General features: G+C 44.7%; 1 protein-coding gene across 3 annotated transcripts in view; it reads right to left on the bottom strand.

The window, feature by feature from the left end:
* Window positions 1-20108: 20108 nt before the first annotated feature.
* The window catches only part of SH3BGR (SH3 domain binding glutamate rich protein), a 32373-nt gene continuing 24526 nt past the window's right edge, over window positions 20109-27955 (bottom strand). For 2 of the 3 annotated variants that reach the window (XM_062602473.1, XM_062602476.1), the window contains 3 exons: window positions 24015-24044; window positions 21501-21621; window positions 20109-20614 (listed from right to left, as the gene is read on the bottom strand). In XM_062602473.1, the coding sequence (XP_062458457.1) occupies window positions 21538-21621; window positions 24015-24044 (114 nt within the window). In that variant the 3' untranslated portion in view covers window positions 20109-20614; window positions 21501-21537. The remainder of the gene's footprint in view (window positions 20615-21500; window positions 21622-24014; window positions 24045-27955) is intronic. The other variant, XM_062602474.1, reaches the window with a different exon arrangement.

Below are 27955 nucleotides of genomic sequence, written 5' to 3'. Positions count from 1 at the left end.
CTCTGCTATCAGAATCGTCTCTTCTTATCAGTCCATCAGCGAGTCAAAGCAAGACATTGTTCCTCTGCTTCACACATACCAGTTTCTATCATTTAAACACTGAGTTGCTAGGCACTTTATTTACAGCAAAACCTTCTCCCTTTTTTTAATTACTTCTTTTTTTTCCCCCTTTTTTATTTTGGTTTTTTTTTTTTTCACCCACCCAACCATGACCACTTGCTAATGACATTCACTTGGAAAAGCCAAACAGTAACCTTAGACCACAATACAGTTTTGCTCTCAAAACCAGCAGAAAGTTCAGCAAGAGGTGGAGCTGCTCCCATAATGTCACAGAAGTACTGCACCTGAAGAGTCAAAAAGAAATGTACTTCCAGGGACTTTAGCCAAGCCAAGAAAACTTACTTCTACCTTAAAATACCAGTTTGCTTTTCCAAGCTGCCTGTGAAATTCTCTGGATGAATCCTGGCCCTAAAAAGCCCACCACAATGTCAGCTTGGATATTTAGTTAGGCCAAACCCCTTTTCCAGGAAGGAGAAAGTTGTTGCAGTGAGGATGCAATATGGGCTGTCAGGCACTTTGTTGTGAAGCTCAAACTATCATCACAGACAAATAACAGGACAGAGGACAGGCCCTGGTGCACACGTTTTTTGTCCTTTCTAGGAGCATATTCGGACAGTTTTGACTTAACCCATTTCCACAGGTTTCCAATCACAGCTAGCAGACAACCAGCAAAGAGACACCTGCCTCTGGGGCCCTCCCTCCTTCTCCTCCCCAAAAGGACCTTTTATTGTCTTGGTAGTCACATTTTCCAGTTATTCAGCCTAAAAGTCGTCTCCATCTGTCTTTGCCTTCCCTTCACCCACTGTGCAGAAGCATCCCTTTCCAGGTTTCTCGTCAATGCCAATAGACTCACATCTTCTAATGCTCCGTCTATTCCTACAATACCCCCATTTTCCATTTATCACTGATGCTAATGGGCATACTTAACTTTTCAAAAATTGCCTTGTGGATCAGCAATTTGACTACAATTACTACGTTCCTTGCTATATTCAAAACTCCAGATCTCATTAACAATAAGCAATTGTCCACAATGGGATGAATCATAGCAACCTTACCTTGTATAAACCCATGTGGTTCGTTGTGCTGAATAGGAACAAAATTCGACTCACAGCCACCCTCTTATCTTCATAAACAAACAAAGCAATGAGAAAAATTCTTCTTTAAGCTCTTGCTGTCAATGCTAGGACTCCAAAAGCCCAGTTCTCTGAGCTAGGGAAAAATCATTCTTAGAAATTGTATGTATGTGTCTGTGTTCACCAAAACAAATTATCTGCCCCTGCCCATGGCAGGGGGTTGGAACTGGTTGACCTTTAAGCTCCCTTCCAACCCTAACCATTCTGTGATTCTATGATTCTACGGTTCTCATTTACAAACAGAGCTACACATTGGATTTTTCAATTGGATTAATGAAAAAAAGAAAAATAAACCTGAAAACAGTGTTTCAGACAGGATGAGGCTCTTGCTCGTCTCCCTCAGAAGCAATCTCAAGATACATGAAGAAATAAGTAAAAGAGCGGTGTAGAGAAGAGATGGCTATGCAGATTGCACAAAAAAATGTTGAAAACGGGAAAAGTCACCAATAAAGACATTCCAATGTCACTCTTAAATCTTTAATAAACAGCTGAACTAAGTCTTTGCATGTACATCTTTATTCAAGAAGCAGTCTGGTAGTTTTGGAGGATAACGTTCCTGGGCATCATGTAGTTTCTCCCCAGGGCAGAGAAAGCCCAACGACAGCCAGCCAGGCTCCCCTCACCACCCAGCCCTGCAGCAATGCTAACTGGGGGGACAGTGTCCAACTTCTCTCTTGATTAGCAGGGCTAAGGAAGAAAGAAGGGGAACAGAAATCCCACCGTGGGAACCTCATGCTGGCAAATCCTTCGTAAATAACTGCTTGGCTTTAAAAGTGCTGGTTATACACAGTGTTGGAGGATCAGTCCCAACAGCTGCTTTTTTAATTACTTACTTGCACCTCGTGGATCTTCTATTTAAGAGTTTTATCCGAAGTCTCAGCGAACGCACGGGACAGTGAGGAAAACCCTGTATTTGTCCTAATCGATCCTGTTCTTTATCTCTGAACCTGTCCCAGCTTACAGGCTGCCGAAATGTTTCCCCACATTAAAACACAAACTAAATCCTCCGGCAAACAAGATTACTTATTACTACCTTCTTACTATCAAATCAGTCCACTCCTCATGACAATTAGCATGATGTGCACCCCATCACCCATTTTACCAGAGGATGGGCACTGCAGTCAGGATCCCTCAGCCGACCCCCATGTGCCACGGGGCCGCATGCTGCTCAGCTCAGGGAAGTCACTTCGCTGGATAGGGAGGTCCCGACTTTAATCCTCGTCTTTGACCCAGTGTCCACACCTGCTGTCCCCTTCATATCCGACTCCTCTAACCCAGCCGCGGCAGTCAGCCAGTTTCGGAAAGTCAGTGCTGTGGGTGCAGGGGCACGTCCCTCGGCGAACGGACTCCCTGCCCACAGCCATACCTGCTGCTGGAGTTAGAGAAAGAAGCGGGCACCTCCTCACCTCAGGCGCTGCAATGCATCCTCAGCGGCTGTGGCTGTGTTGCGAGGGAGCTGCACCGGGTGGGCTGGTTTTCCTACTGGCGGGCACCGGCTACTGTTTGTGAAGTCTCCTCTGATCCCCCCACAGCCCAGACATCCCGAGTGAGGCGGTGCATGATCGTCTGTGTCCCCGGAGCGAGAAGCGAGGGAAGGCAGTGATGCAGCAGCGGTAACCAGAACTCCCTGCCTGTCTCTTCCTTATCTCCCTCCTCCCTCCCGCTCTTCCTCCTTCTGCTTGCCTCCCTCCCTCTCTCCCGTAGGTAACGGACCAACCGTACTGCTGCAGCTCCATCGGCAGAGAAGGGAAGGTTAGGAGCTGACTGCAAATGTATTTATTTTGGGTATTTTGGATGGGAGGGGGGGAGGCAACAGCCTCCCAGGCGCAGGAGTGGTGCTCACGGAGCTGGAAATCGTGTCAGAGCAGAGCCACCCCTTCTCAGTGCCGGGAAAGTTCAGTTCTGCACTCCCAGTTACGAGTGACGCTGCCTTGATTTGCACAGTGGGAGAGAAATCTCCCTCTGTTAAAAAGGCTGCATGGAGGCACCCTGGGAGTCACAGGATTTTCCTTGATGAGGAATGACAACCTGGTGAAAAGGGCAAAGGGGAGCAAACACCAACCTCTGTGTCCCCCCATCAGTCCTGAGTCTCCTCTTTCTGCTCCATCACTTCATTGTCCCTCTCCTTGTATCCCCGTTTGCTTCAACAGACACTTTGCTGTTTGGGCACCACCCTGCGTTCAGGACAGCACTCAAGACTTTGCTCTAGGTCTGTTTGAGCCCAGGTAAGACGTTTGATCCCCTCCAAGGGCCACTTCCAATACTTCTTGGTGCAAGTGGAGAAGTGCAGCATTTTTAACTTTGTATATATGCCAGCTGTCCCCTGGGGATAGCAATCAATGACAGTTTCACATGACAACAATTACTGAAGGAAATGGCTTCAGGGAAATACATTTCTCTCCTAAGGGCTTCAAGCTCAAGCAAAAAAGAACACTTCTGAATCAATGTTATGGATAAAGCAACTCATTTAATAGCAAAATACCCATTAAATATTCATGGAGTTTTAATTTCTATCAAGAAGTATTTGCTTTGATTTGTGATTGTCATTTTTTGAAACAGGTTGTTCTAGTGCAGCATAAAAAACAGGAGCTGAATCAATCACTATGGGCTGCTGGCAGCTCACTTTCTCCTCCCCCTCCACGCAAAGGCTAGAGATGGATAGGTGTAGTTAAGGAGACATACAAAATGCTGTTTGCTTGTTCGATTTTGCAGGAGAAATACAAGTAAGAAGTGAGGTTCAGATCCACTTCTAGATTTGCTGCAGAGAACTGCTCCAAAAAGCTGCTGCACATCCCACTGCCCTCTGGGCATTCCTAGCCAAGGAGCATACTGAAATGGGATTGCTAAGGCAATCATATGAAATCTATTTCCACTCCCTTCAGCCACGGCAGCGAGAGGTTACTGCTCCCAGCTTGCTCTGTGGGTTTTAGCAGTTCGCTTCTTCCAAGCTCTTAGCCTGCCCAGCTATTATTGAAGCCAGGGAGACCTGGGAGTATTTGGCACACTGAAATGCACATGCTGTGCTCAGAGATTACACAGGCTAATGTCTGGGAGGGGCACAGGAGGAAGAAAATTAGACTCTGGAATATCTAGCCTTTGTCCTGAAAAACACCCCAACCAGCTAACCAACAAAAAAAAAAACACCAAGCAAAATCTACTTCTTGGTACCTCTGATTCAGGATTGTGCTTGCAGCGTAAGCCCACCCCTACACCAGCAAAACATTTAAGCAGAGTAATGTAAACATATGCCTATATTTCCCTAGCAGTAAATTTAAGTCAACATATTTCTACGTGAAGTCAGGCCTCAAAGAGTGAGTCAGGGCCTAAATCAGTGTTGTAATTGAACTAAAATAATCTAAGCCTTCTCTAAATGCACATAGCTTTAACCTGTCACATCAAATGAAAATTATATACTTAAACTATAATCTTCCTGTTCCCTTAGTCATCAAAAGAGGGTAGATAAATTAATGGATGCTGCTCAGCTGGCTGTGGAGGAGGTGGGGCTCACAAAGCAGGATATTCAGCTTGAACCAAGGGGTATTTCTGCTTTCTGGACCAGAATCACCCCCAAACTCAGCATCACCCATCCACATAGCTCCTTTCTCCTTCAAGCAGGAAACTGGCAGCTCAAAACGCTGATTGAGTTGGTGGCTCTGTACTGTCATTTCCCCTGACAAGTAACATTGGTTGGACGTGGCCTCACTGACAGTTAATATTTCCATATGAGAGCTTGTTCAAGCACAAGGCAGGCAGAGATGAGATCAGACTTCAAACACCCATCAAAAGATGCCATTGTTTGGTTTGGGTTTGGGTTTAGGTTTGCTGTGTTTTGTTTTTGTAGCAATATGAAAAATGTGAATAGGAGCTCTGTCCTTGGGCTTTTCTGAATGCTTGTGCTGATAAGACAGCTGTTGGGGGGAGGCAGAGAAGCACTTGCAGCTGAAGAGGGTAAGTGATTCTCAAGCTGTATGCTTAGTGTGCATATAGGATGTTTAAACAGGTTCTTTACCTGACCTCATTGGAAGTTTCAAGACTATTCATTTTAATGCAAATTAAATCCAATTTACATATACAAGTTTTCAAGATTTTTCTGCAGTGAATCTACACTGATTTATTTCAGTCAGGGGAAGGACTTTTGTTGAAATAACAGTATCACCCCTGCAGTAAACACAGTTTATGCTATAAAGACAGTAATAGCCACTCAGGTTAATCTGAGGAAAACTGTCATCAATAAGACCTACTTGTATAGTAGCAAAATGGTTTCTACCCTCACATTTACAGTATTATAATTCTGATGATGCAAAAACATATCTTTGGTAGACAGTGCAAGTAAAGCAGGCACACCAGATACCTCGCTATGCATGAAGTTTTATCTACATAACAGCATCCCTGCTAGGGAGAAAGTGGGAATAGTGATCACTGAATTATATCAAAATATGCCCCAGAGAAGGGCAACAAAGCTGGTTAAGGACCTAGAGCCCAAGTCTTATGAGGAAAGGCTGAGGGAAGTGGAGTTGTTTATTCTGGAGAAGAGAAGGCTCAGGGGGGACCTTACGCTCTCTACAACAGCCTGAAAGGAGGATGGAGAGGGGAGGTGGCTGGCCTCTTTTCTCAAGTAACAACTGATAGGACAAGAGGTAACAGCCTCAAGATGCACCAGGGGAGGTTGAGGTTGGATATTAGGAAAAATTTCTTCACAAAGAGGGTGCTCAGGCATTGGAACAGGCTGTCCAGGGAAGTGGTGGAATCACCATCCCTGGAAGTGTTCACAAACTGTGTAGATGAGGCCCTCGGTGACATGGTTTAGTGGTGATCTTGGCAGTCCTGGGTAAAGGTTGGACTCGATGATCTTAAAGGTCTTTTCCAACCTAGCTGGTTCTATGATTCTATGTGAAGTTCTACAATAACTTGTGCAAACAAGGCTTAAAAACCTCTTAGCATCAGTAGCTAACAGAAAGCCAGTGCTGTGTGCTATTCCCCACAGCTGACTCCTGTACTTGTCAGAACTCTCAGGGCAGCATCTTGCCCGATTTTAATTCCTCAGAGCACAGAAGGGCTTCTCCTGCTGACCTTCACACACCCTGTGTCCTGTGTTTCCTCCTCAGCCTACCCTACCCTACCCTACCCTACCCTACCCTACCCTACCCTACCCTACCCTACCCTACCCTTCCCTACCCTACCCTACCCTTCCCTACCCTACCCTACCCTACCCTACCCTTCCCTACCCTACCCTACCCTACCCTACCCTTCCCTACCCTACCCTACCCTACCCTTCCCTACCCTTCCCTACCCTACCCTACCCTACCCTTCCCTACCCTACCCTACCCTACCCTACCCTTCCCTTCCTTCCCTACCCTACCCTACCCTACCCTTCCCTACCCTACCCTACCCTACCCTACCCTACCCTTCCCTACCCTACCCTACCCTACCCTTCCCTACCCTTCCCTACCCTACCCTACCCTACCCTACCCTTCCCTTCCCTACCCTACCCTACCCTACCCTACCCTACCCTACCCATTTCTCTGTTGTTCTTACATGAATCAGCAGGTGGGGTTTTAAGCCATATGTAGGTAAACTTATTAGCACTTCTTTTAATCTAGATAAACCTTTTTCACCACGGCCTAAAGAGCAAAGGAGTATGAATTTTCCTGTCTTTATACCCTGCTTCCATTCACACTGTTTGCTGAAGGGTACAGTCATGCGTGGGGCCACATGCAGAGGGTTGGGACAAGGCCAGGGATGGGGTTAGCAAAGGAGGAGACTGTTCCCTCCCTTGGCGGGGTTGGGTTTAGCGGCTGCATCACCAGTCTACTGCTACACTGAAACCAAAACGTATTAACTGCATTTTAAAGAAAGTTTACGGAAAGCAATGCTCCCACTGGAAAAACACATGCATGCTGGTAACGTGACTCTAAGTGTTATACTCACTCAGTTGCTTCATATTCTTCTTCACAGCAGATTGCACCTGGTTGGTGAACCTCAGTCGTAGCTCACTACCTCCCAGCAAGAAGCCATTTATGAAAATGCTGGAGACCAAACGGTCATGAAAAAAGCCTCTTTGACAAGCAGTTTCCCATAAGAATTTCATGTGGAGGCAAAATCTTAAGCTGCCCATAGCTGTTCACACCCTAACTTTGCATACCTGAATAAAGCCAATCAGTAAAAGGACATAAAAGTCAGTTAATGGAACCACTTAAATACACGCGTCTGGCTTTAAAAGCTTCCTTAATTGGTCTTCACAAAGGATACGGTGTTCTTAATATTAGTTTTGTTTATGCATGCCTGATACCAGCTTCTACCCTTCACTGGTAAGAAACCATGTTAGTAATACATGAAGAAAATTTTATTCAGAGGTTTCAAAATGTTCTGATTTTCTTTAAGGTACATTGCTAACGATTTTTTGCTAGCTAAGCCAAACTCTTACAGTTTCTGTATACATACAGTTGTAGTATAGTATGGATGTAGTATGTATGCCTACTATTTTTGTTTGGGGCTATGAATAGGCCTTGCAAACTGTGAAGAACTACAGTGAGCCCAGGAGTGTCTCCACCTCCTGCTGAAGGTGTGAATATATTCCTTAACAAATCACCTGAGACGTATGCACCATGACTTTCCATTTCATCCTGTATAAAACCTTCAGGCTATCCTCAGCCTTTTCTCATCCCAGTCATTATTATTTCTAATGCTAATTACTATTGGAGCCTGGAGCATTCCATCTGCTGAGAAAAGCCAACGCTTCACCTTACAATGCAGTCTCCTAAGGATGGGAGCAGAAGTGTGCTCATAGCAACAGGCTCCTGGTTTGCTTCTTCCTTGGAAAGTTGATGCTGTGGGCTGGGTGGAAGCTGGCTGTGCGTGGTGGAAGACAGAGCTGGTATGAACCCACGGCCCTAGTCGTAGCTGGCATCTGTGGGAAGCAATGCAGCCATGACTGGGCTAGGGGTACACCCTGTGTTTCACTGGGGGCCCACGGTCCCACAGCCAGCAGGGCAGACCAGCTCTGGCCATCGTCCATCTCCTGGCCAGCACGTGCCCGCAGGCATCACCCCACAGCTCTCACCTGCACTCGGTGAGGTTTGGCTGAATGACAGACTATCTTTCAGAAAGGAACCCCAGCTTGACTTAGGGCCCATGAGCAACACAGACCTCTTGCTTTGACTGATAAGCTGCCCAAAGTGCTAACCATCCAAACTGTAGGAGTGTTTTGCCTTAGTTCTTGCTATGCTTTTGTTGGCTGGGGCTTGCATCCTGCCCAGTGGAGTTGCCTTGTCACTCCATCAGCACAGACTGCCATTGAGCTGTCTTGAATTTTGAATGAGCTGCCCCAGATTTCCCCAAAGTCATCTTAAATTGTGAGCAGGTGAAGACAAGGACCTCATGCCTTCCACACTGGCACAGTAGATGAGGCTGATGCTGGCCACAGTGGGGACGGGGGGTGGGCACATGTAGTTTCCTTGCTGCTGCCACGAAGACTTGTTAGCTGAAACATCCATTAACACCGTGCTGCATTTCTCTCCTGGGCTCCTTCAAACTCGCCCATGAGGACAATGACAACTCACTGCTGCAAGAGCGAGGTGACCCCTGACTCCACCTGGCTCTCAGCCCTCCCTGTCCTCTGAATGTAGGAGCAGCACTGCAGGTTTTGGCCACTGGTCATCCTCATCCTCAATGGTCTCATGGCTGGCTGGGACTCAAAGGTTTGGCCTACAAAGGTGACCTACATACCACAGTCTGCTCACTCCTTAGTCACCCTCTTGCTAGGCTGAGTGACCTGAGCTGATTACATCCCTATTTGCCATGTTATTTTCCAGGGTCTGGGTCCCATCAACTCTTCCCATCACTTCCACATCCCTCTTCAAGCATGACACCAGCATCCAACAGAGTACCCCAGAGAAAAGCATAACCCTGGTGCTCCCAGTTGCCACTGGACCTTCCCACATCCCTCCTGGTACACCATCCGGAGGTTGGGCTTCGAGCCATTGAGGCTTTAACTAAGATGGTGGCTTATTTAAATAAATAGTGAGGTTATGGAACACAGGAGCCATCAGGAAGGTACAGCACAGCCTCCGTCTCACTGCCTGTGGCATTTTGCATCTCTCCTACAAGGAGCTTATAGCACATCTCCATGGGGAAGCGGGGGGGGGGGGGTGGTGGATGGACACAACTGGGGGTCACCATGTCTGCTGCAGGGACCAGCAACTCCCTGAGCTGCCCTGAAATGTCCTTTCTCACAGCAGGCACTGAGCACAGCCTTTTGATAATGATGATAATCGAATCACATGCTTCAGGGCTTCAGTCGGCAGAAATAAGGAAAACAGAGGTTTTGGCCCCTGCCCACTGCACAATTAACTGGATGTGAAAGCTTTCCATTTGTTTGTGTCTCTTTCCCTTGTCCCCCATTTTGAAGAAAGAAAAAGAAAAAAGAAAAAGAAGACGAAAAAAGAAAAATAAAAAGGAAAAAAGAAAAAGTTAAAAAAAAAACAAGGAAAAGGAAAAACATTTGCAATTGTGTGCAAGGCCCTGGGCCACAATGGCTGCAAAGCTGTAAAGCATGTGCCCTGCTCATATGCCTTCATTTCGCCTCAAGAAGGGTTTTCTGCTCCCCAGCTCAACAGCCTGACCTGGGAGAAGGGAACGGATGGGGTAGACACAGAGGGTTTGCTTTCATCCTGCACCAGGGTTTATGGCTCAGCCACTGGTTCTGGACCCACTCTTTTGAGGAAACACCAACATTTCTTAGAGAAAAAACAGTTCCCAAAACACTTCTAGCCCATTTACAGAAAGCTTGCAGAACGCTTTCCCCCAGAGCATCAGCAAAGGAGAGATCTGGAGCCACCTACCCAAATTCTCCAGAGAGCACTCAGCCCAGGGTCACCTCCGCAGGGCGAGTGAGGACCAGGGTAAGGGATGGTGATGCAGTGTCCTGCGTGGCAGCGTGTGCCTGCAGCAGAGCTTCACCCTGCCTCGGTGGGATCCAGGCTGGCAGCTGCACCCTCAGGAGCAATGGGAGGTCCATCTTGCAAACACAGCCCTCAGTGGCAGCCTGAGGGGAAAGATAGGGCTTACCTTGTGGGTAATTGCCTGTGCTGCCCAGCACACATCCTGCAGAGTCCTGTGTAGAGCCAGCAAAGTCATGTAACATTGTCAGACAAATCTAAAGTTCACTGATACACCCGGTGTGTTGTTATACACTCACCTTGACGGGTAAAGTGCACCTCAGCAGACAGCTTTGGCTCAGGTCTTGGGCTGCTCACTGCAGTTATGATGGATGGCTTGATTTCACCAGCCTACGTGAGACCACATCTGGAGCAGAACTGCACCAGTGCAACGGAAATGAAAACCAAGCAGAGCCGCATTGCTACAAGTGTATTGTGGCTGATACAGGCTGTGGCGGTTTTTAAGAAGCATTTTCAGCACTACAACACCAGCAGAAACAGCTCCTACACTGTTTTCTTCTTGAGCAGAAGTGCTCCAAATCCAGCTGAACACAACAAGCGCATCTGCTGTCAGGCACAGCGTGGGCATAAAATGGGATGCAGAGGAAATCTGATGTGATATTACCTACAAATAGGTTGAAAATTAAAAAAAGTTCTCCTCAAAGCTCCACAAAAATACAGAGGTGAAACCATTTTTACATCCTTCCTCTTTGAAACGTTTCCACTCAGTTTCAAGATGAATTCAAGGAAGTGAAACATTTTTCACTAAAGAAAGGCCAATCAAAGACCTTGAACTTCTGTATAACACATTGCCATGTCAGCGTCTGAAACAACAACTTTACTTATTTTTTTTTCTTCCCAGGGAAACCTTGTTCACCAGTACAGTTCTCCATCCCCCTGCCTACAACCCTGCTCTACTACATGACTTTCTGTTACCTAAAAGTATTATTTGCAGTGATTTAGTAAATTGAGCAAAACCACTGACCCCACCAATATTTGTCAATGCCTTTTATATATTTATACTTTTAAAAATGTACAGGTTTTTTCCCCTGTTGGGTTTTGGGGTGGGTTTGTTGGGGTTTTTTCCAGGTGAATGACAGTGAATATCAGTAACCAGGATTTCCTGGCTATCGAATTCACACGTGACATCTCCTATATGGACAGCTTCCAACCTTTCGTCTTTGTTGCTTGAGGGCTTGTCCCGCATGTGAGACAGGGAACTCATGGATGAGGACCCCGCCTCTACAGCAGGGTTTGAGGGTCCTTGCTCCCACTGGGGGGAGGCAGCTTCCCTGGGACCACCTTGCATCCTCCTGAATCCCCCGAAGCCAGTGGGTGCCCCCAGTCTGATTGGCTGAGGTGGGACCTCCCTTATTCGTGTATGCCAGGCTGGCACTCGCAGTCTCACCTTTGATAAGGGCCTCCCTGAGTGTATTTAAGAGTCACTAAAAATATAAGTAGCTGTTGGGACAGGGAGCAGACCCTGCTCAAAATCCAAGCTGAAAAAGACCTCATCTTTGTCCTCCATCCTCTCAGCAGAAGCAGCTTGGCTCTGCCTGGTGGCAGCTGGGTCTCTCCGCAGCCAGGACTGACTTGTGTGTTGCGTCCTGACGCACTTTCTTAGATGTCTAAGGAGATTTTCAATGACCGAACATTTAAAAAATAGGCCACTCAGCAGCTGTACATAGGTATGTACTGCACTGTTCTGCTATATTTTGAATGCTAACCCATATCCTCTGCAACATACTTAATACACAGCACATTAATACGAAGTGACTTTTTAGGACCATCTGTCACTTTCCACCCTACTCTGCAAGGCAGCTGTTTCACTGTCCATGCTTAACCTATTCAAACACAGCCATCCATCTTGCTTTCTTATTTCCCTTGGTTTCCATCAAAAAATTCATAGGCAGCAAGCTTTCATAGCATTACAGTCAGCCGCAAGTTCAAGACAGACAGAACAAGGTCCCAGGGCAGCCCCAGTGAGTTACAGAATCAGGGTACAGCAACAGGCTCCAGACCAACAGCTTCAGAGATAATCTATTTCTAATAATGGTACCATGACAAACATAGGCCAGCAGCATTATTATCCAGGCTGAAACAACAACAAACCCAGTAATTCACCAACGCTGGGTTAAACTTTGCATTCAGGAGCACAAAGACATACAAGGGGGAGGCAGGCAGGCACCAAGCAAGGCAGGGCAGCTCTCATGGTTTGGGGCAGGGCAGCTCTCATGGTTTGGAGCAGGGCAGCTCGAATGGTTCAGAGCAGCCAATGGGCTCAGGGAAACCCAAATTCCCTGTCAGACAGTCCTCTTCCATTGCTGAGCTGCAGAAGTGCCATGGGGCCACATTTGGTAGCTCACACTCCCAGCCCTGCTCCCACTGCTATCCTGGCTGCACAGGTGGCCCAAAATACCCCACAAGACAAAACCCACCTCACAATACATTTAGGGTTAGAAGTTCCCAAGTAATTTCTCCCAAGTAACAACTGATAAGACAAGAGGAAATGGCCTCAAGCTGCATCAGGGAAGGTTTAGATCGGACATTAGGAACAATTTCTTCACCAAGAGCACACTCAGGCATTGGAACAGGCTGCTCAGGGCAGTGGTGGAATCACCATCCCTGGAAGTGTTCAAAAACCATGCAGACGAGGCCCTGTGACATGGTTGAGTGGTGGACTTGGCAGTCCTGGGGTAACAGTTGGACTTGATGATCTTAAAGGTCTTTTCCAACCTAGCTAGTTCTATTACTCCTTTTTCAAGCAGAGGGTGTCTCCGGGTTCCTGCCCACAAAGGAAAGAGAGGAAACTGCCCCGTTAAACAAAATTTCAGGCAAAATTTGAGGAAATCACGAAGCTTTGCTTTTGGGGAACTTTTGGTTTTTTTAATCAAACTCCTTTAGAGGTAAATGACTCATACAAAAAAACAATCATCCAACTCGTGGAACAGAATTGCTGAGTCATTATTTTCGCTCAATAGGCAGCTGGTGGTTTCTAACCTGCAAGCGAGCCATGTCACCAAGAGACAAAAGCCTCCCCCTGCTCCTCTGGGTATGCCATTTACAGGTAATTTCTTCTGCCAGGCTCTTGCTCTCCAGTGCCCTGCAATCTTCCATCCCAACCAAACCAGCACATCAGCGGGGTGTGGTGTTTCATGTCAATGAGTACAGGGTCTTATTGAACGTTTCTCTTTACTAGTCTCAGTGAGGTTAGGGACAGTTTACTGGGTGACACACAGTTTGAGAGTGATTTTCTGTTATCTCAGTTTGGGGCATTAGCAACCCCACACCCTCATTGTCAGCAGCTGATGGATGAAGCCTTGGAGAGAGCAACCCTGCCCTGCCACCTTCAAGTATCATGCGAAAGCAAGCAAGCAGTCACAAGGCCCTGGCCTCACCCTCCAAAAGCTGTTTGCTTGGCAAAGGCTTACCCAAAGATAAGTGAAGCCATCTGTCTGGTAAGTCACGTCCTCATGCCGTGTTGCACCAATATTTCCAAAGCTGCTTCCTGCAATGCTTACATCTGCAACAGTGCCTAATTTCAACAGGTGACAAACGAGCTTCCTCCCCACTATGCCCCATGACCTCTTGGTGAATAAAATATACAAACCCAAGTATAAAAACCTTGGTTTATTTTACTGTTGACTTCTTGCTAGTGAGCAGAAGATGCCTTTACGCTCACAGAGGTACTTGCTGCTGTTTCAGCACAAGAGGCTGAGAAAGCCATTGGCATCACACCTAATTTGGAAGTGAATAATACATCCTGACAGGACACCCTGTAGAAGTCTCTGACCTTCACCTGCAGTGTGTCGATAAGCCTCGCTGCCAGCTTTTGGGACTTGGATGTAGCCCAGGGGTAACTGTTGGGTGGGCCTGTCTATAACCCAAAGAGGCTTTGTCACCTCCCAGGGGATTATCTCAGCATATTTCTGAGTCCTGCCTGCTGACGCAGATGGGAATCAGATGTCTGCCAGGCTCTCATGATGTTTGAATAGTAGCGGACAAGACTTCAACACACACCCTTAAGACACCGTGCACCAAAACACCTGTGTTTGTAGCATTAGTCACTTGAGGGATGTTGATGCTGGCCTGAGGAATAGTTAACAGTCAGGCAAAGATCACTACAGATTAAAATGTACTGTGAAGAACAGGAATGCTGAAGATATATAGCACTGGCTGAATTCACTGTCTTCAGCTATCTCTAATATACTACAGGCACCCCTAGATAGCAGGTTTCCACCAGTGAAGCCCCGGTTGCTAACAGCAGCCAGTTTCTCAAAGGGAAGTTCCCAACTTCCTTGTGAAGTTCTGCAAAGTCTCAGCTGTGTCACCACAGGGAAAAGCCTCACAGCAGTGCAAAGGGGACCTGCCATTCTGTCTACTTCCTCTCTTCAGGTGAGAGACATTCCCAGATCCTGGAAATATTCCTGCTGTCATCCTGTTTCTCAGTGTGCTCAGCAGCCTGTCCTGTACATTCAGTATGTGCTCTCATACAGCCATGGTCTCTCCTTGCTTTATTTTTCATGCAGCTCCTCATGGCACATAGCATAAAATGTGCAGTGTGCATCTGCTGAAGAGACATTATTTCCCCTTCCTCTGGAGTAACTTCCTTCTCCAGCTTTGTGTTTTCTCTATTCCTCAGTACAAATCAACTTTCAATTTTGAGGGAATTTTTGGGAATTCCAAGTTTGGCAATTTTGCTGGACTATACCAACCAAGATCCTGTCACTTCCTTTTGTAAATTGGACAGTGCAAGGCCTTGATAACTGGAATATTTCCATGACATCTCAGTGTGAATGTGTCCTTTTGACCAGGGGTTCAAACATTACACAGTACCTGCCCCAGAGGAGGTGCCACTGCAGTGCTTTGCAATGTTACTCGGTATTCCCTTCACTTCTGAAAATAGCTCCTTAGCACATCTACTCATCACATGCCTCTTTGCTACCAGTGCCTCACATTACAGCTCCTTGTGGCTTGGAGGTGAACCTGTGCACACATGCCTTTCTCCCCCTGTGCCATTTCTAGGAGGATGGGCTCCAAGCTTGCAGCAGAAATTCTCATTTGCCCCCAAAGCACACAATGCTGTTACTCCATACACCAAATTTTACCTCACTTCTGCATTTTGAGTCTTTCACTTTTTTTCTGGGACACCATCCCATTCTCCCTCATATTGGAAATGTGCCCCAGCTCTTTGCCAGTGCAGAACTTCATCAGCACATGCATCCTGTGCTGGGGCCACTGGTTAAACATGGTCCCCAGGACCCATCCTTGGAGGTCTTCACTACCTTGGGCACATCCCTGTCAGCACTATGTCTCCTTCCTCACTGCCTTCTCCTCTCCCAGTGCTGGCCATCAGGCGGAGGTGTCCTCACCACCTCCAGAGACAGTCAGGCAATACCTCACCCACTGCCACTGTCGGCATGGCTGGTGTCTCCCAGTCCAGATTTCTGTCACCAGAGCCCATTCCTCTGTCTCCTGCATTGTCTGCAATGGGCTACACCAGCAGCTGCGCTGAAACCAGCCCAAGGCTGGCCAGAAACCCAGTGTAATTTTCTATTATTGCTTCTAGCTTTCATCAGAATCTGATTAGGAGCACATGGATGCCAGTATCAGATCCATTTAAGCTGGATGTAGCCAATATTAACGCAGTAAATTACATCATTAAAATCCAGCAATGCTATAGTCCTTATGGAAAAGTACTGGTGCACACTGAAAGCCAAAACTTCTCTAACACACTATACTCCATCACTGACTGCTGAGAAATGCTCATGTGCAATCACCAGAAGATGCTTCCTGGCCCAAAGGGGATTTTTGCCCCCATTTTCTTTCTCACATTTCTTGCTTTTCCTTCCCTTCACTCCAGCCTGGGTAAGGAACCATCGAGTTAGTGCCAGGATTTCACACCTGATATGCTGCTGCTGAGTCGGCTGGAAGGGCTGGAACACACCCCTTGTTGGGGAGCCCAGGAGAAGCACCCATCAGCATCCCAGCCCTTTCCAGCTGCACCCCATGCACAGCCCTGCTGCCTGTGACTTGCTGTGCCTAGGGCATCACCCAGGGCTACCACTGCAGAGATTGTTGGGCAGGGCAAGGGAAGGGGAAGGGGAAGGGAATATAGGCTGAGCAGCAAGAAAGAAGGCAGCTCATGTGCTTTGTGCTGCCTGGCAAGCCCTGAGGCTGCTAACTTTATCAGGCTAATGCGATCTTGAAGGCTACGGCTGGCAATAGCAGGGCTCACCATTGCTCAGCATGCTGCTCTGGCTGTGCAACAAGAGAGCTCCATGTAACCCTCTGTTACTGAGCACCTGCAGACCCCATCTCTGACAGTGTTCAAGGCCAGGTTGGATGGGGCTTTGAGCAACATGGTGGAAGGTGGCCCTGCCTATTGCGGGGCGGGGGGAAGAAGCGGATGATCTTAATGACCTTTCCAACCCAAACCATTCTGTGATTCTATGCAGTGGGCTGACAATGGGCCCACCCTCCCAAGCAAGGTTTCTCTCTGCCCACTCAGGTGCTAAGTTAATTACAAGAAAACAATAAAACCAGTTCTTCTAGGTTCTTGCATTATTTTCTGCTTCTGTAGACATGGTGCTTAGGGACACGGTTTAGTGGTGGAGTTGGCAGTGTTAGGTTTATGGTTGGACTTGAGGATCTTAAGGGTCTTTTCCAACCTGAGAAATTCAAAATATTCATTGATATAAAGTCGTTACCATATGCAAACCGATGGTTGGTATGTTCTGAAGCAGGGAAATGCACAGCAGGTAGCCCACATCTAATCTGGACTCTAGGTGCCCTTGGTTTGTGGTATTAAGCATGTCATCCAGCCTCTGCACCTTACATCCCACACAAAACATGGAGACAGTAAAACACTGACAATGAGTCTCAGCTGAGAATTGTTGTTTCCTCTGTTCACTTTATGCATGGCAGTGACTTTGCAACTGGAGGAGCAGAAAGCATCCTTCAGGGTATCTGACATCAAACCTCAAACTTCCAATCTGCCTCCTAATGAAATTACTGTCTTGAATTTTCAGCTTCCCAGATCTTTCATCAAGCATATTTCCAGCCTTCTGAAGTTGTCAGAGAACACAGATAAATAACCTTGTCTCCTTTAACACTGATATTCTTGCAGTTAACTGAAGACTATTAGCAAGTTTTATTATTTGAAAGACAGGCGAACAGATGTGGCGGCTGGAAAGTTAACCAGGAACACAGACTGGAGGCTAGTGTTTTACTGCCAAAACTACAGAACAGTTTAACTTCTCTCAGTTAATTTCTCTTAGAGCTTTCTTAGGAGAAATACTCTTATACACAATTTTTTAGCTCAGAAGTGCTCTCATGTATGAGACAGCTTGGCCCAAGTCGCCTTCTTGGACCTGTTATTCAAACCCCTGTATTAGTAGCAACTGAATGAATCTCTAGCATTTATTTTCCTAGACAACAAAGCATTGCCTAGCCTTATCTACTTAGTTGCTTCTTTTACACGTCAGCAGTCTGTTCAGCTTGGCAATCAATCACTTTAAAAGTGCAAACATCCACCATCCTATGACATACATGGATCTGTAGCAAGCATACTTTGAAGCTTTTCTAATTTTAGCTTGTGTCAGTACAGTAGAAGTTTCTAGCATCAATCACCCAAGGAAAATACTTCACATGCCAGAGGGTCACAGAAAGCAACATGCTGGTTTGTATTTAATGGGGGTGCAACAGAATGATTTTGCATCCACAGCTTCCTGAAGCTATGAAACACTGTGTACCAGGCACGCCATGTTTAACAACTTGCAGATACTCTGTCCCACTAAAATATAATGATATAAAAATGCAGAATGTTTTCAAACAAATTTAAGTCAATAGCTCACATATCTGTGTTACTGATTTTCATTCAGCTGTAATCTGAAGACTTTGCCTAGTTGCATTAAATTACTGCAGAAAGTATTAAGCTTATGTAAGCAGAATTAGCATTATGGTTAAAACCACCAAGCAGCCATCAGCTTTCAGTTTATCCTTTGAATACTCACATCCTCCTTTTGGTCTGGCAGAGATGATGATCGGCACATGCTAAAAGAGATTATCCCAAGGAACGCACCGAAAAGCTGTGTTGTGAGGACAACCATCCACCATCCCATTTACTTTTTCACTACACACTGAGCATAACCCAGTCACCAGCTGAAGACCAGGGGAGTGTGTCACTCCAGTACAGGAGGTTTAGCATTCCTCTCATTCCCTGGCAGGCTTTCCAGATTATACCCTCTTGAGAAGATGGCTGCCATATTTCTGCCTTAATGAATAATACCTGAATACACAAGGTGTGGTGGTTTTGTCTCAAATCCAAAGCCCGTGGCCCTGCCTGATGTACTGAGTACACTCAGGCTCTTTGCTCTGTACATCAGCAGGGGGAAAAGTGGAGTCTGTGGGTCATCAGCCATTTGAAGCTCTGTCAGCCCAGGAAGAAGTCAAGGTTACCATAAACATGCCAGCTATTGCACAACACATACTCACTGCCCTGGATTTACCACATTTCCAGAGTAATTAACAGTTCTGTTTTCATTTTGGTTACCATACTCCCAAGTCCAGCCTTTTGCTCAGAACTACTGCAGCAATGATGGCACCCCAGTTCAGCTGCTGGTGAGATGGGGAACATTTTCCCCTGGAAATCACCTGCTCACCTAACCTGGCACTCAGGCTGAAAAGTGGAAGTGGGCAATGATCTTCAGGGACAGCAAGTCTTCTCTATTCAATTTTTCTGTTCCCAGTCAAATTTTCTGCACCCACAATTCATTGGTTTAGGGATATTGGTAGATACATTCCAGGCCGTAGTATCCACTTACAAGCCTTCCATTCCTGACATTGCCTCATACCTCCTTGGTCTTGTTAACATCATCAGTCTCCATAACATCCTGTGACAACAAATTCAAGAGGTTCCCAACGTACCATATAAAACAAGTACTCTCTTTTACCTCTGTTAATCTGCTCTACTAATTTCATTGTGTACACTAATTTTCATTATACTATTGCAGTATTTTTTGACCAACAGCTCTGTATTCATCCTATTCATGGCCTTTATGACCTTTGTAAATGCCTTTGCTTCCTCTCCAAATCAGTCTTTTCAGTCTCATGGAGCAGCTGCTTCATCCTCTCTGACTGTTGTTTTCTCTGTACCTATCCTTACGCCACAAAGTCTTGCAAAGATGCAAAGACCGGACTGCACAAAGTGCTCAAGATGTCACCTCAGCAAGGCTTTACATGGCAGCAAAGTCCTGACGATGCCCAGCATTTTCCTGGGTCTGCATGTGAGCTGTGAGTGAGGACTCCAAGGTTCTTCTCCTAGCTGGACCTGCCAGCTCTGAACTCAGCATGACCTACGAGTGTAAGAACAGTGCAGATAGCTCTGCTTCCTCGTTCATGCCCTCCCAACAACTGGAACTTCAGATATACCCACTCAGGACATTTCAGAAGCCTCCACAATTTTTTTGTCCACTTTATCTGTTCAGCCACTGTTCAAGCACTCGTGGTGTGGGAGATTTCAGCTTGAAAAGCCAACCTCTTCCCGATCAGAGTTGAACATAAACTTGTAGTTGCTTTGGAGTTTGTCTAGTTTATGAAGCTATGGGCTACTTTCGCAATAAGCATTTTTTATCCCCTCCCTTCCTCTACAAAGAGTTTATATAAACAACTGAAATCCAAACTCCCTCCGCAGTGAACTTCTAACCAACAGTTACAGTGTCAATGTGTATTAGTTTTCTCCACTTTCCTGTACCAGTGAATACATATATATCCAAGAAGGCTGAAAAGGCTTCAGCAGAAGGGACTGGCACATCTTTTTTCTTCAATGAAGATCATCATCTTTAATGCAGAAACATCAGCAGGAACATAAGGCAAGGAAAAGGACTTTGCACATCCTCTGTAATGTTGGAGACGATGGAAATTGAGAAAACTTTATAGATCTAGGGTTGAATTAATGCTTTTGAAGACAAAGAAGAGATATGACAGAAAATGCATTTATTTAAACTGCTGTACAATGGAAATCTCAATCATTTTCAAAAGCCAGCTGAAGGAGAAGTGACTCACACAGCTTGCACACAGGAAGCCTCTTTGCAGTTTTCAACACTGAATTTCTTTTTCTCTAAATAGGTCACTTGTGTGAGCGCAGTTATCTGCTAAGTGGCAGCAATGTGTTTGGCAGTACATAAACAAGGAGAAAGACATGGCTCCTGCCCTGAGGAGCTTACAGTCTAGAACGTGACATAGACAATACCATTCCAATATATAACAATCGCCTGAAATATCATCAGTTAGATATAAGAAGACCCATTCTAACAAACAAATGGAATACCAAATATATATATAAAGGCAACACATAGTACAGAGTGGTATCTTGTTCTGTTATGCATTTATATGTTCATAAGCCTACAGGCATGAAAGGTAGTGATGATTTGCTCGAGAGATCAATTTTATTTTCTTTGTCAGGGCTACTCCAGCTTGTGCTTCCTGAACAAAAATAAGGAAAACTAGATTAGAATTTAGCACTCCTTTTGTGATTTTACATGTCTGAATACTGAGCACCCTCTCTGTGAAGAAATTTTTCCTAATACCCAACCTAAACCTCCCCTAGAGCAGCTTGAGGCCATTTCCTTTTGTCCTATCCCTTGTTACTCGGGAGAAGAGACAGATCCCCACCTCACTACAACCTCCTTTCAGGAAGTTGTAGAGAGCAAGAAGGTTCCCCCTGAGCCTTCTCTTCTCCAGACTAAACAACCCCAGTTCCCTCAGCCATTCCTCATGAGACTTGGGCTCCAGACCCTTCACCAGCTTTGTTGCCCTTTTCTGGACCCGCTCCAGCACCTCCACATCCTTCTTGTAGTGAGGAGCCCAGAACTGAACACAGTATTCGAGATGCTGCCTCACCAGTGCAGAGTACAGGGGGATGACCACTGCGTTGGCCCATGCCAGGAGAGCCCTGGCCCATTCAGAGAGCATGCTACTCTCTGCATTGCTCATATTTAGGGGACACAGCACAAGAAAATGCTAAGGAATATGCCCAAAGCAGCTATCAGAAGTCTGGCAGGGAAGTGAATGTTGTAAGAGCGATAGGGAATGAATGGAAGAGCCTGCAAAATATGGTGGATATTAGGGATGACAGAGACAGCTGTGCAGGGAAGTCAGATTCATTGATGCCACAGAAATGGGAAAACTAATGGATACAATAAAGGGAATAGTTCTTACTAACTGTTATGCTTCAAATGTAAGGCTTCTTTTGGTTTTGGTACATACCTTCCATTCTTGTCATTGCATATAACAACAACATGTACAAAATTTTCAAGTTTGGGTTACTTTAAGAACATTTAGAAACTGTGCTGGACATCTTAATGGTTACCTGAAAACCTGTTCAAGAAAGAATGTGTCACAGTGTCCTAAGACTCTTCTTGCTCCTCCACTTTGTCCTTTTCTTCTCCATCTTCCTTTTCTTCTCCCTCTTCCTGCTTTTCTTCTTCCTCCTTTTTTATAGAAAACAGTTGTAATTATCATGTAGGAATTGAAGAAAAAATAAACAGTCTTGAAATGCAGGGCTCTGCTTTTGCAACTTTTCTGTTTCTAGTAAATGCAGTATTATTTGAGCTTTAAAAAAAAAAATAGAAAAAAGAAGTAATGTATAGAGCTTTTAATCTTATCATGCCAGGGCTCTAGCTTTCTGGAGTTAATAGGCAAGTGCTGGAATATAAGAACCTTCTTAGAGAGGCTAGAATATGGTACATAGTTAAGTTGCAAAAAAATATTCAAGATCAGAATGAGGATATGAAATAAATGCAAATATGAAAGAAGTTTAGTATTTTTAATAATACACTTTCTTGGAGAAGTAAACAAGTCAAGATTCATGGCACGTGAACTAGGCTCCTGAATAATCAAAAAATCATTCAGAATCAGATAATACAGCCTTGTCTCTGTTTCAGAAGGTTTTATTTCTCTCTTTTATATAGAAGAAATGCACAATTTAAAGACAATAGCCCTTTTCTTCAGTCAATCAAATGAACAGTTATCTGAAAGCTAGCATTTATGTAAGACATACAACAATCTGCGCTTATTGTCTTTTAAGAGCCAGTAAATGAAGCTTTGAAGTGTAGTTCTACTCTGAAAAAGAACTCAAAATTGCATTGTAAGCTTCTCTGTTCCTTCTCTTCCAGCAAATTCTTGTTCAAAAGCATTCTTTCCATGTGTATAAACAAGCTTTATCTCAAAATGTCATAGCTTCATACATTACCTAGACTACAAAAATTATGGTAGCTTCTTCCTGGCATAATCAAACAGTCACTCAAAGAATATATAATTAGTATTTAGTCAGGACTGCAGGTAGTATGAGTAGCACAGCCCTTTGGTTTTCCTCTCAGACACAGACTGTTTGTACAAGAGCCACATCTGAGACGTTGAAGTAAAATCCTGCTTAAATATGTGCTGGGGAATGGACCTGTTGTAACCAGATTCTTGGTTTGAATCATTTTTCAGAGAAAAATCATTGCACTAAGGGATCATCCCTGCAAAACCAGGAAGGTAATATGAATGTCCACACAGGTCAGCTGGATTAGAAATTCTTGTATCAAAGGAATATTGCCTCTTTCAGCACTGACCCTCAGGAAAGGGGTCTTTCATTAGCAGCCTTTGAAACAGAGCCAGGCAAACCCACAGCCAAGCGACATCTTTCAGATATTAACAACCTCAGTTCAAAATTCAAGTCAATTACCTCTTGCAGAAAAAAAATGGATATTTTGCTTGCTTGAAACATTAGCTAGTGGTGCCAGGGTGCACTAAGCAGCCTTAACAGCCCTTGTCAGCCTCACCAGGAGCCCCCCACATTTTGCCTATGGAGCTCCATTCCAGCTGCTGGGTCCACACTGCATAACTGACAGCGGGCACGTGTATGTGTTCACACACACACACACACACACACACACACACACACACATATATATATATATTGCAGTTTGGAAGTGGGAAGATGTGAATGTGTTCTCTTACTAATTGCTGGCCTGTAGTGGAAAATAGCCTAAAGTAATCATTAGTTTTCCTGGGAATCATAGAATCACAGAACAGTTAGGGTTGGAAAGGACCATAAGATCATCCAGTTCCAACCTGCCCGCCATGGGCAGGGACATCTCACACTAAACCATGTCACTCAAGGCTCTGCCCAACCTAGCCTTGAACACCGCCAGGGATGGAGCATTCACAACTTCCCTGGGCAACCCATTCCAGTGCCTCATCACCCTTACAGTAATGAACTTCTTCCTTATATCCAATCTAGACTTCCCCTGCTTAAGTTTTAAGCCATTACCCCTTGTGCTATCACTACAGTCCCTAATGAAGAGTCCCTCCCCAGCATCCTTATAGCCCCCAGTCAGATACTGGAAGGCTGCTATGAAGGCTCCAATACTGAAGCAATATTCAAGGCATAAACTTGAAATGCCAGGAAAAGGAGAAAACGGCATAAGAATTTGCACCTGGTTCTTTCAAAATTCTGGCAAGTAAAATATTTCCTTTACAGGCAGAACTGCCTAAAATATCAGAATGGCTCTTTCATACTCACAACACTGAAAATGCAATCAGCATGGTGTCAGTTAGCAATTGTCAAAGATATAGTTGTCTTGGAAATCCTTGGCACATTTTATTAAAGAATCTGTGAAAGACAATTTCTCTTCCATTTGCATTTTTTTATTATTAGAGGCCTATCTTTGTTCCCAAACAATAAGATTATGATATGACCAATAATAATTTCTAGCTGAATATAACACTAGTATTTTTAGTTTCATGAATAAGAATTTACTAACTTTTGAGTGAAGCAATGAGACTGAAAAGGAATTAAATGCATGCAAACAAAAGATGAAGGCAAAATATACTATACCCCTGTTGTTTCATGTTCTTCCTTGCTTTCCTACATAAGAGATACAAAAGAACATGTTTAAAAGACAGATCAAAGAAAGAATATCAGAGGTCATGTAGATGAAACAGCAGAAATTAAACACTGGATTTAGGAACATTATGTGGAATTCAGTGGATTTATTTTGAGATAATGTCTTTCAGGTTAACTCACAATGCACATTTATCCTAAGCTTTTACTTTGAAAAAGGGCTATAAAATCATTAAATACAGCTCCCTTTTTCTCAGTTCCTTCCAATTAAATCTGCTTCATTGATGAGCAAAGCAATGGAGGGGTTTGTTTGCTTTTCCAGGTGGGGTTTGGAGGTTTGGTGTTTGTTGTGGCTTTTTTTCTTTTTCTTTTTAATTAGGTGGTCTGCAAAATGATCAGAATTATGAAGAGTCTTATCTATGTTACACATCATCGCTCAGAATCTGGCTTGCAATTCTGTTAACTGTTGTAGGCTGGAACAGATGCCTTGGCTCAGCAATACGGGGGAATAAGATATAATACAAGATGGGTTTAGACTACAGATCAAGCAAAAGTGATGAAGAGAAATAAAAGAGAAAAATTATATAAATGTACAGTGAACAGAATTTAATGTTAGATACCAAGCTGGTTATTGGAGAGAAGAGCTAATCTTACGCAAAATCCCAAAGAGAAAAGGCAGATGGAATAGTACCATGCAGAAGGCATGAGTGGTTGATATGAGTTTGCATAGAATGCATTGAGATATGGAAGTGAACTGCTGTGCCAGGGTTTATATGTGGCCTGGGGAACTGCTGAGAGAGGGTACAGACTTGCATTATGATTTTTGAACACGTTTCTAAAATAATTCTGCCCTGAAGTGAGCCTAATCTGTACTGCAAACTGATTTAACTGGGACACCACTTAAAAATATTCTAACCCCCAAGCTAAAATCTGAAGTTAAAATCAGGCAGTAAAATAAAGAAAAATATTACCATCATATCTAGTGACCAGCAGAGCCCTTGCTTTTCCATATGCAGAGAAGGTCACAGTTTTATCCTCAAAAAGATTAAAAACAAAGAGACAGACAAAGCAAGAAAAAGGGACACTATCCCCCAACAAAATGGTTCCTCAACCTTGTCCATCAGAGGATAGGGATTAGGAATGGGAAAAAAAGATTAGATAAGCCTGATGAAGTGATTAGGGAAGGAAAGTATGCAACAGGTTTAAGGTGAAAAAAAATTCATAATCTAAAGCAATCTTAGCACAGCTGCTCCTTGGTGACCAGGCTGAAAGCTGTTCTGTTACTTACTACTGCATCTGTGTAAGAGACTTACTATTTCAGTATCTGCTCTGAGGTTTCCTGAGTGCTTGTTTGAATGAGGGGCTGCAGCTGCTGAAGCCTAGGCAGTCTAACGTGAGGTGTATGAAGAACAACCTTTTGCACTGCCACTTATACCCACCACTTTCAGGAGGCAGCTGCTGACTTAAGAGTTTTGTTTTTCAGAGGGTTGGGGTCTTTCACTGGTTTCCTCAGGCTCACACCAGCCTGAGACAAAAAGATGGAGCTTCTGGACTCCTGCATCTTCCATCAAGATCAACTGAAGGACTAGAGGAGGGCTGCAGCCTCCACAAGTACCCATATTGACCATCAGATGCCATCCTTGCTACTGAGGCTTTAAGGAGCCTTCTGTAATCTGGGAGCCTTCATGCAGCTCCACAACTGAGACAGTCACAGTTTATTTTGTTACCTGTCATATGCTCATTGGCAAAGACTGAGATATCTTTATCTTGCCCAGACTCTTCTGGAATTTTTCCATAGCACTGGCGTTTCTCCTGCAGAGTCACTGGAGAAAAGCCAGCTGGGTTGCACCCCGCATGAGAAAGTAATTTTTAAGCTGGTATGAAACTGACTGCTAAACATGGCCAAAATGCCAATACTGGATTCCCACTGGTATATTAATTCAGAAATAGAACGTAAAACTGTGGTGCTGTATTTTGGTTTGATGGTCTGTCAAAAGAGTAAGTTGACACTCCAAAAGGGACATGACTACTGTTCAAAAGATGCAACTGTTCAGCTGCAAAACAAGGTGGGCCACTGACACAAAGGTCACTCTTTCAGAACTCAGTATACAGAGAACAGCTCTTACTAAGCTAGACAGAAAAAAAACACATGGGTGGGGAGAGCACACAGAAAACATCTATTCAATGTGGAAAGCAGTCACACAAGATGTGCTGGGCTGCAGAATGAGAGGAATAAAGGGGAATACTGAAAATACGGGGTTGATACTACATGTACCCTTCAGGACCTAACATCCAGGGGAGATACTACAACGGCAATCTGACAGTCTTCAAATGTATTTAACTTCATAAACGCCTGGCCCGGTAATGAAATGTTATTCAAGCTTTCTTTTTTAAAGGTGAATTGGGATACAGAAACATAAAGTGGAATTCGTCTCACTGAACCTGCCTCAAAGTTATTCATCCTCTGTCTGCTGTTTGTTGTGAACAACAGAATTTCTACAGAATTATTCATGCCATCCCAACAGAAGTGATAACTGGGATAAACTGTGGCAAGGCAGACAGATGCCATGTCACCAAAGTGATTTGTCCTAGGTGACAAGGGAAGTGGGTGGTAGAACAGGGTGAAAAATAGGTTTTGTGCATCCCTATCAGGAGACATTGGACCTTGCTGCTTGCAGTGGGAAGTACCCTGTATAAAAGTGAGACAGAAACAGTGCTTTTTTTACTTCCCCTATGAGCTAATATACACCTGGCAAGATGAAGGTGGTATCAGAGTTGGACGATTTCAGGAAGACTCTTACTCCTTAGGTAAGACCATTTCAACCCTGTGCAGGTGAAAGGGGAAGGTCTGTAAAACTAATCATATTTTATACCCTTATAACGACAGAACAATCTGTTCAAATACACTGTCTTGCCTTGTGCTCGCTCCTCTGCCACTTCCCTCCCAGAAAAACTAAAGGAGAATATATTTTCCATTTACAGCTCCAGTCCATCCTCTGAGAAATGGAGGGAGGTGCTTGTTGTACAGGACTGGTATTGCATTATGTCATTACAAAACCTCTCATACACAGCTGCTTGACACATTTGCAGACATGTTCCAGCATTCTGCATTTAAAAAATACTAGAGTACTCTGCCAGCCCGAATGGCAAGGTAACCTAAGCCAGCCAGGGGATGCACTGCAGTTTTATGCTGGTCTTAAGAGCCAAGGAAAATGGTATTTGATGGCACTCATGCGCCAGCTGAAATTCTGAGACGTGAAAAGTGTTTGGACAGAATTTAATGTGAAATTTCAGTTCCCACTGAGAACTGTCTCTCCTCATTGCCATTTTGAAATTTTAAATGGGACTTCCCAGCACCTGAGACTTGCATGAGGCTATGTAAAAGGGTGCTTTTCCAGCCTAACAATGACTACAGTCATTGCTAAAAAGGGTAGTGGGGAAAAGCTTACAGAGAGGTGCTTCCTCTGAAAAACATTGCAGCTAGATGGAAAACAACGAAACAATGAAAACGCATTTGTTTTCCTCTTTAGTGAAAGACATGATGCATTTGTGACAGATATTCTACTGGGACCGTCTGATCTCCAAACCACAAAAAAACCATCGAGTACTTGATCCAGCAGTAGGCCTGCCTCTTTGGGATGAGAGTCACTTGACACTGCAACATCAAAATAAACCCATCCTTAAATGCCAAACTGTCAGAGCAGCAGGAGAAATGAAGGAGCCTGATCCCTATCTCCAGACACAGGATCCATTTCTTCTTAGTCTCCACTGGGTCTAGAACCTGGCCACTAATATGAACACCCCCTTGAGGAAGATAGCACACAGCAAAATGGTCCCTTTTTGCAGGATCCATCTACTTTCAACCACAAGTACTTTACTGATGTTAGCTAACAGCAGGATATTATCCTAGGGAATTTAAGGAACTCAGGTGGCCT

This window comes from Pezoporus occidentalis, unplaced genomic scaffold (assembly GCF_034315485.1).
Source record: "Pezoporus occidentalis ecotype Australia unplaced genomic scaffold, CSIRO_AGI_Poc_V1 ctg77, whole genome shotgun sequence".
Taxonomy (NCBI): Eukaryota; Metazoa; Chordata; class Aves; order Psittaciformes; family Psittacidae; genus Pezoporus; species Pezoporus occidentalis.
Note: the sequence above shows the minus strand (reverse complement) of the source record. Positions and strands in the feature narration are given on the sequence as shown.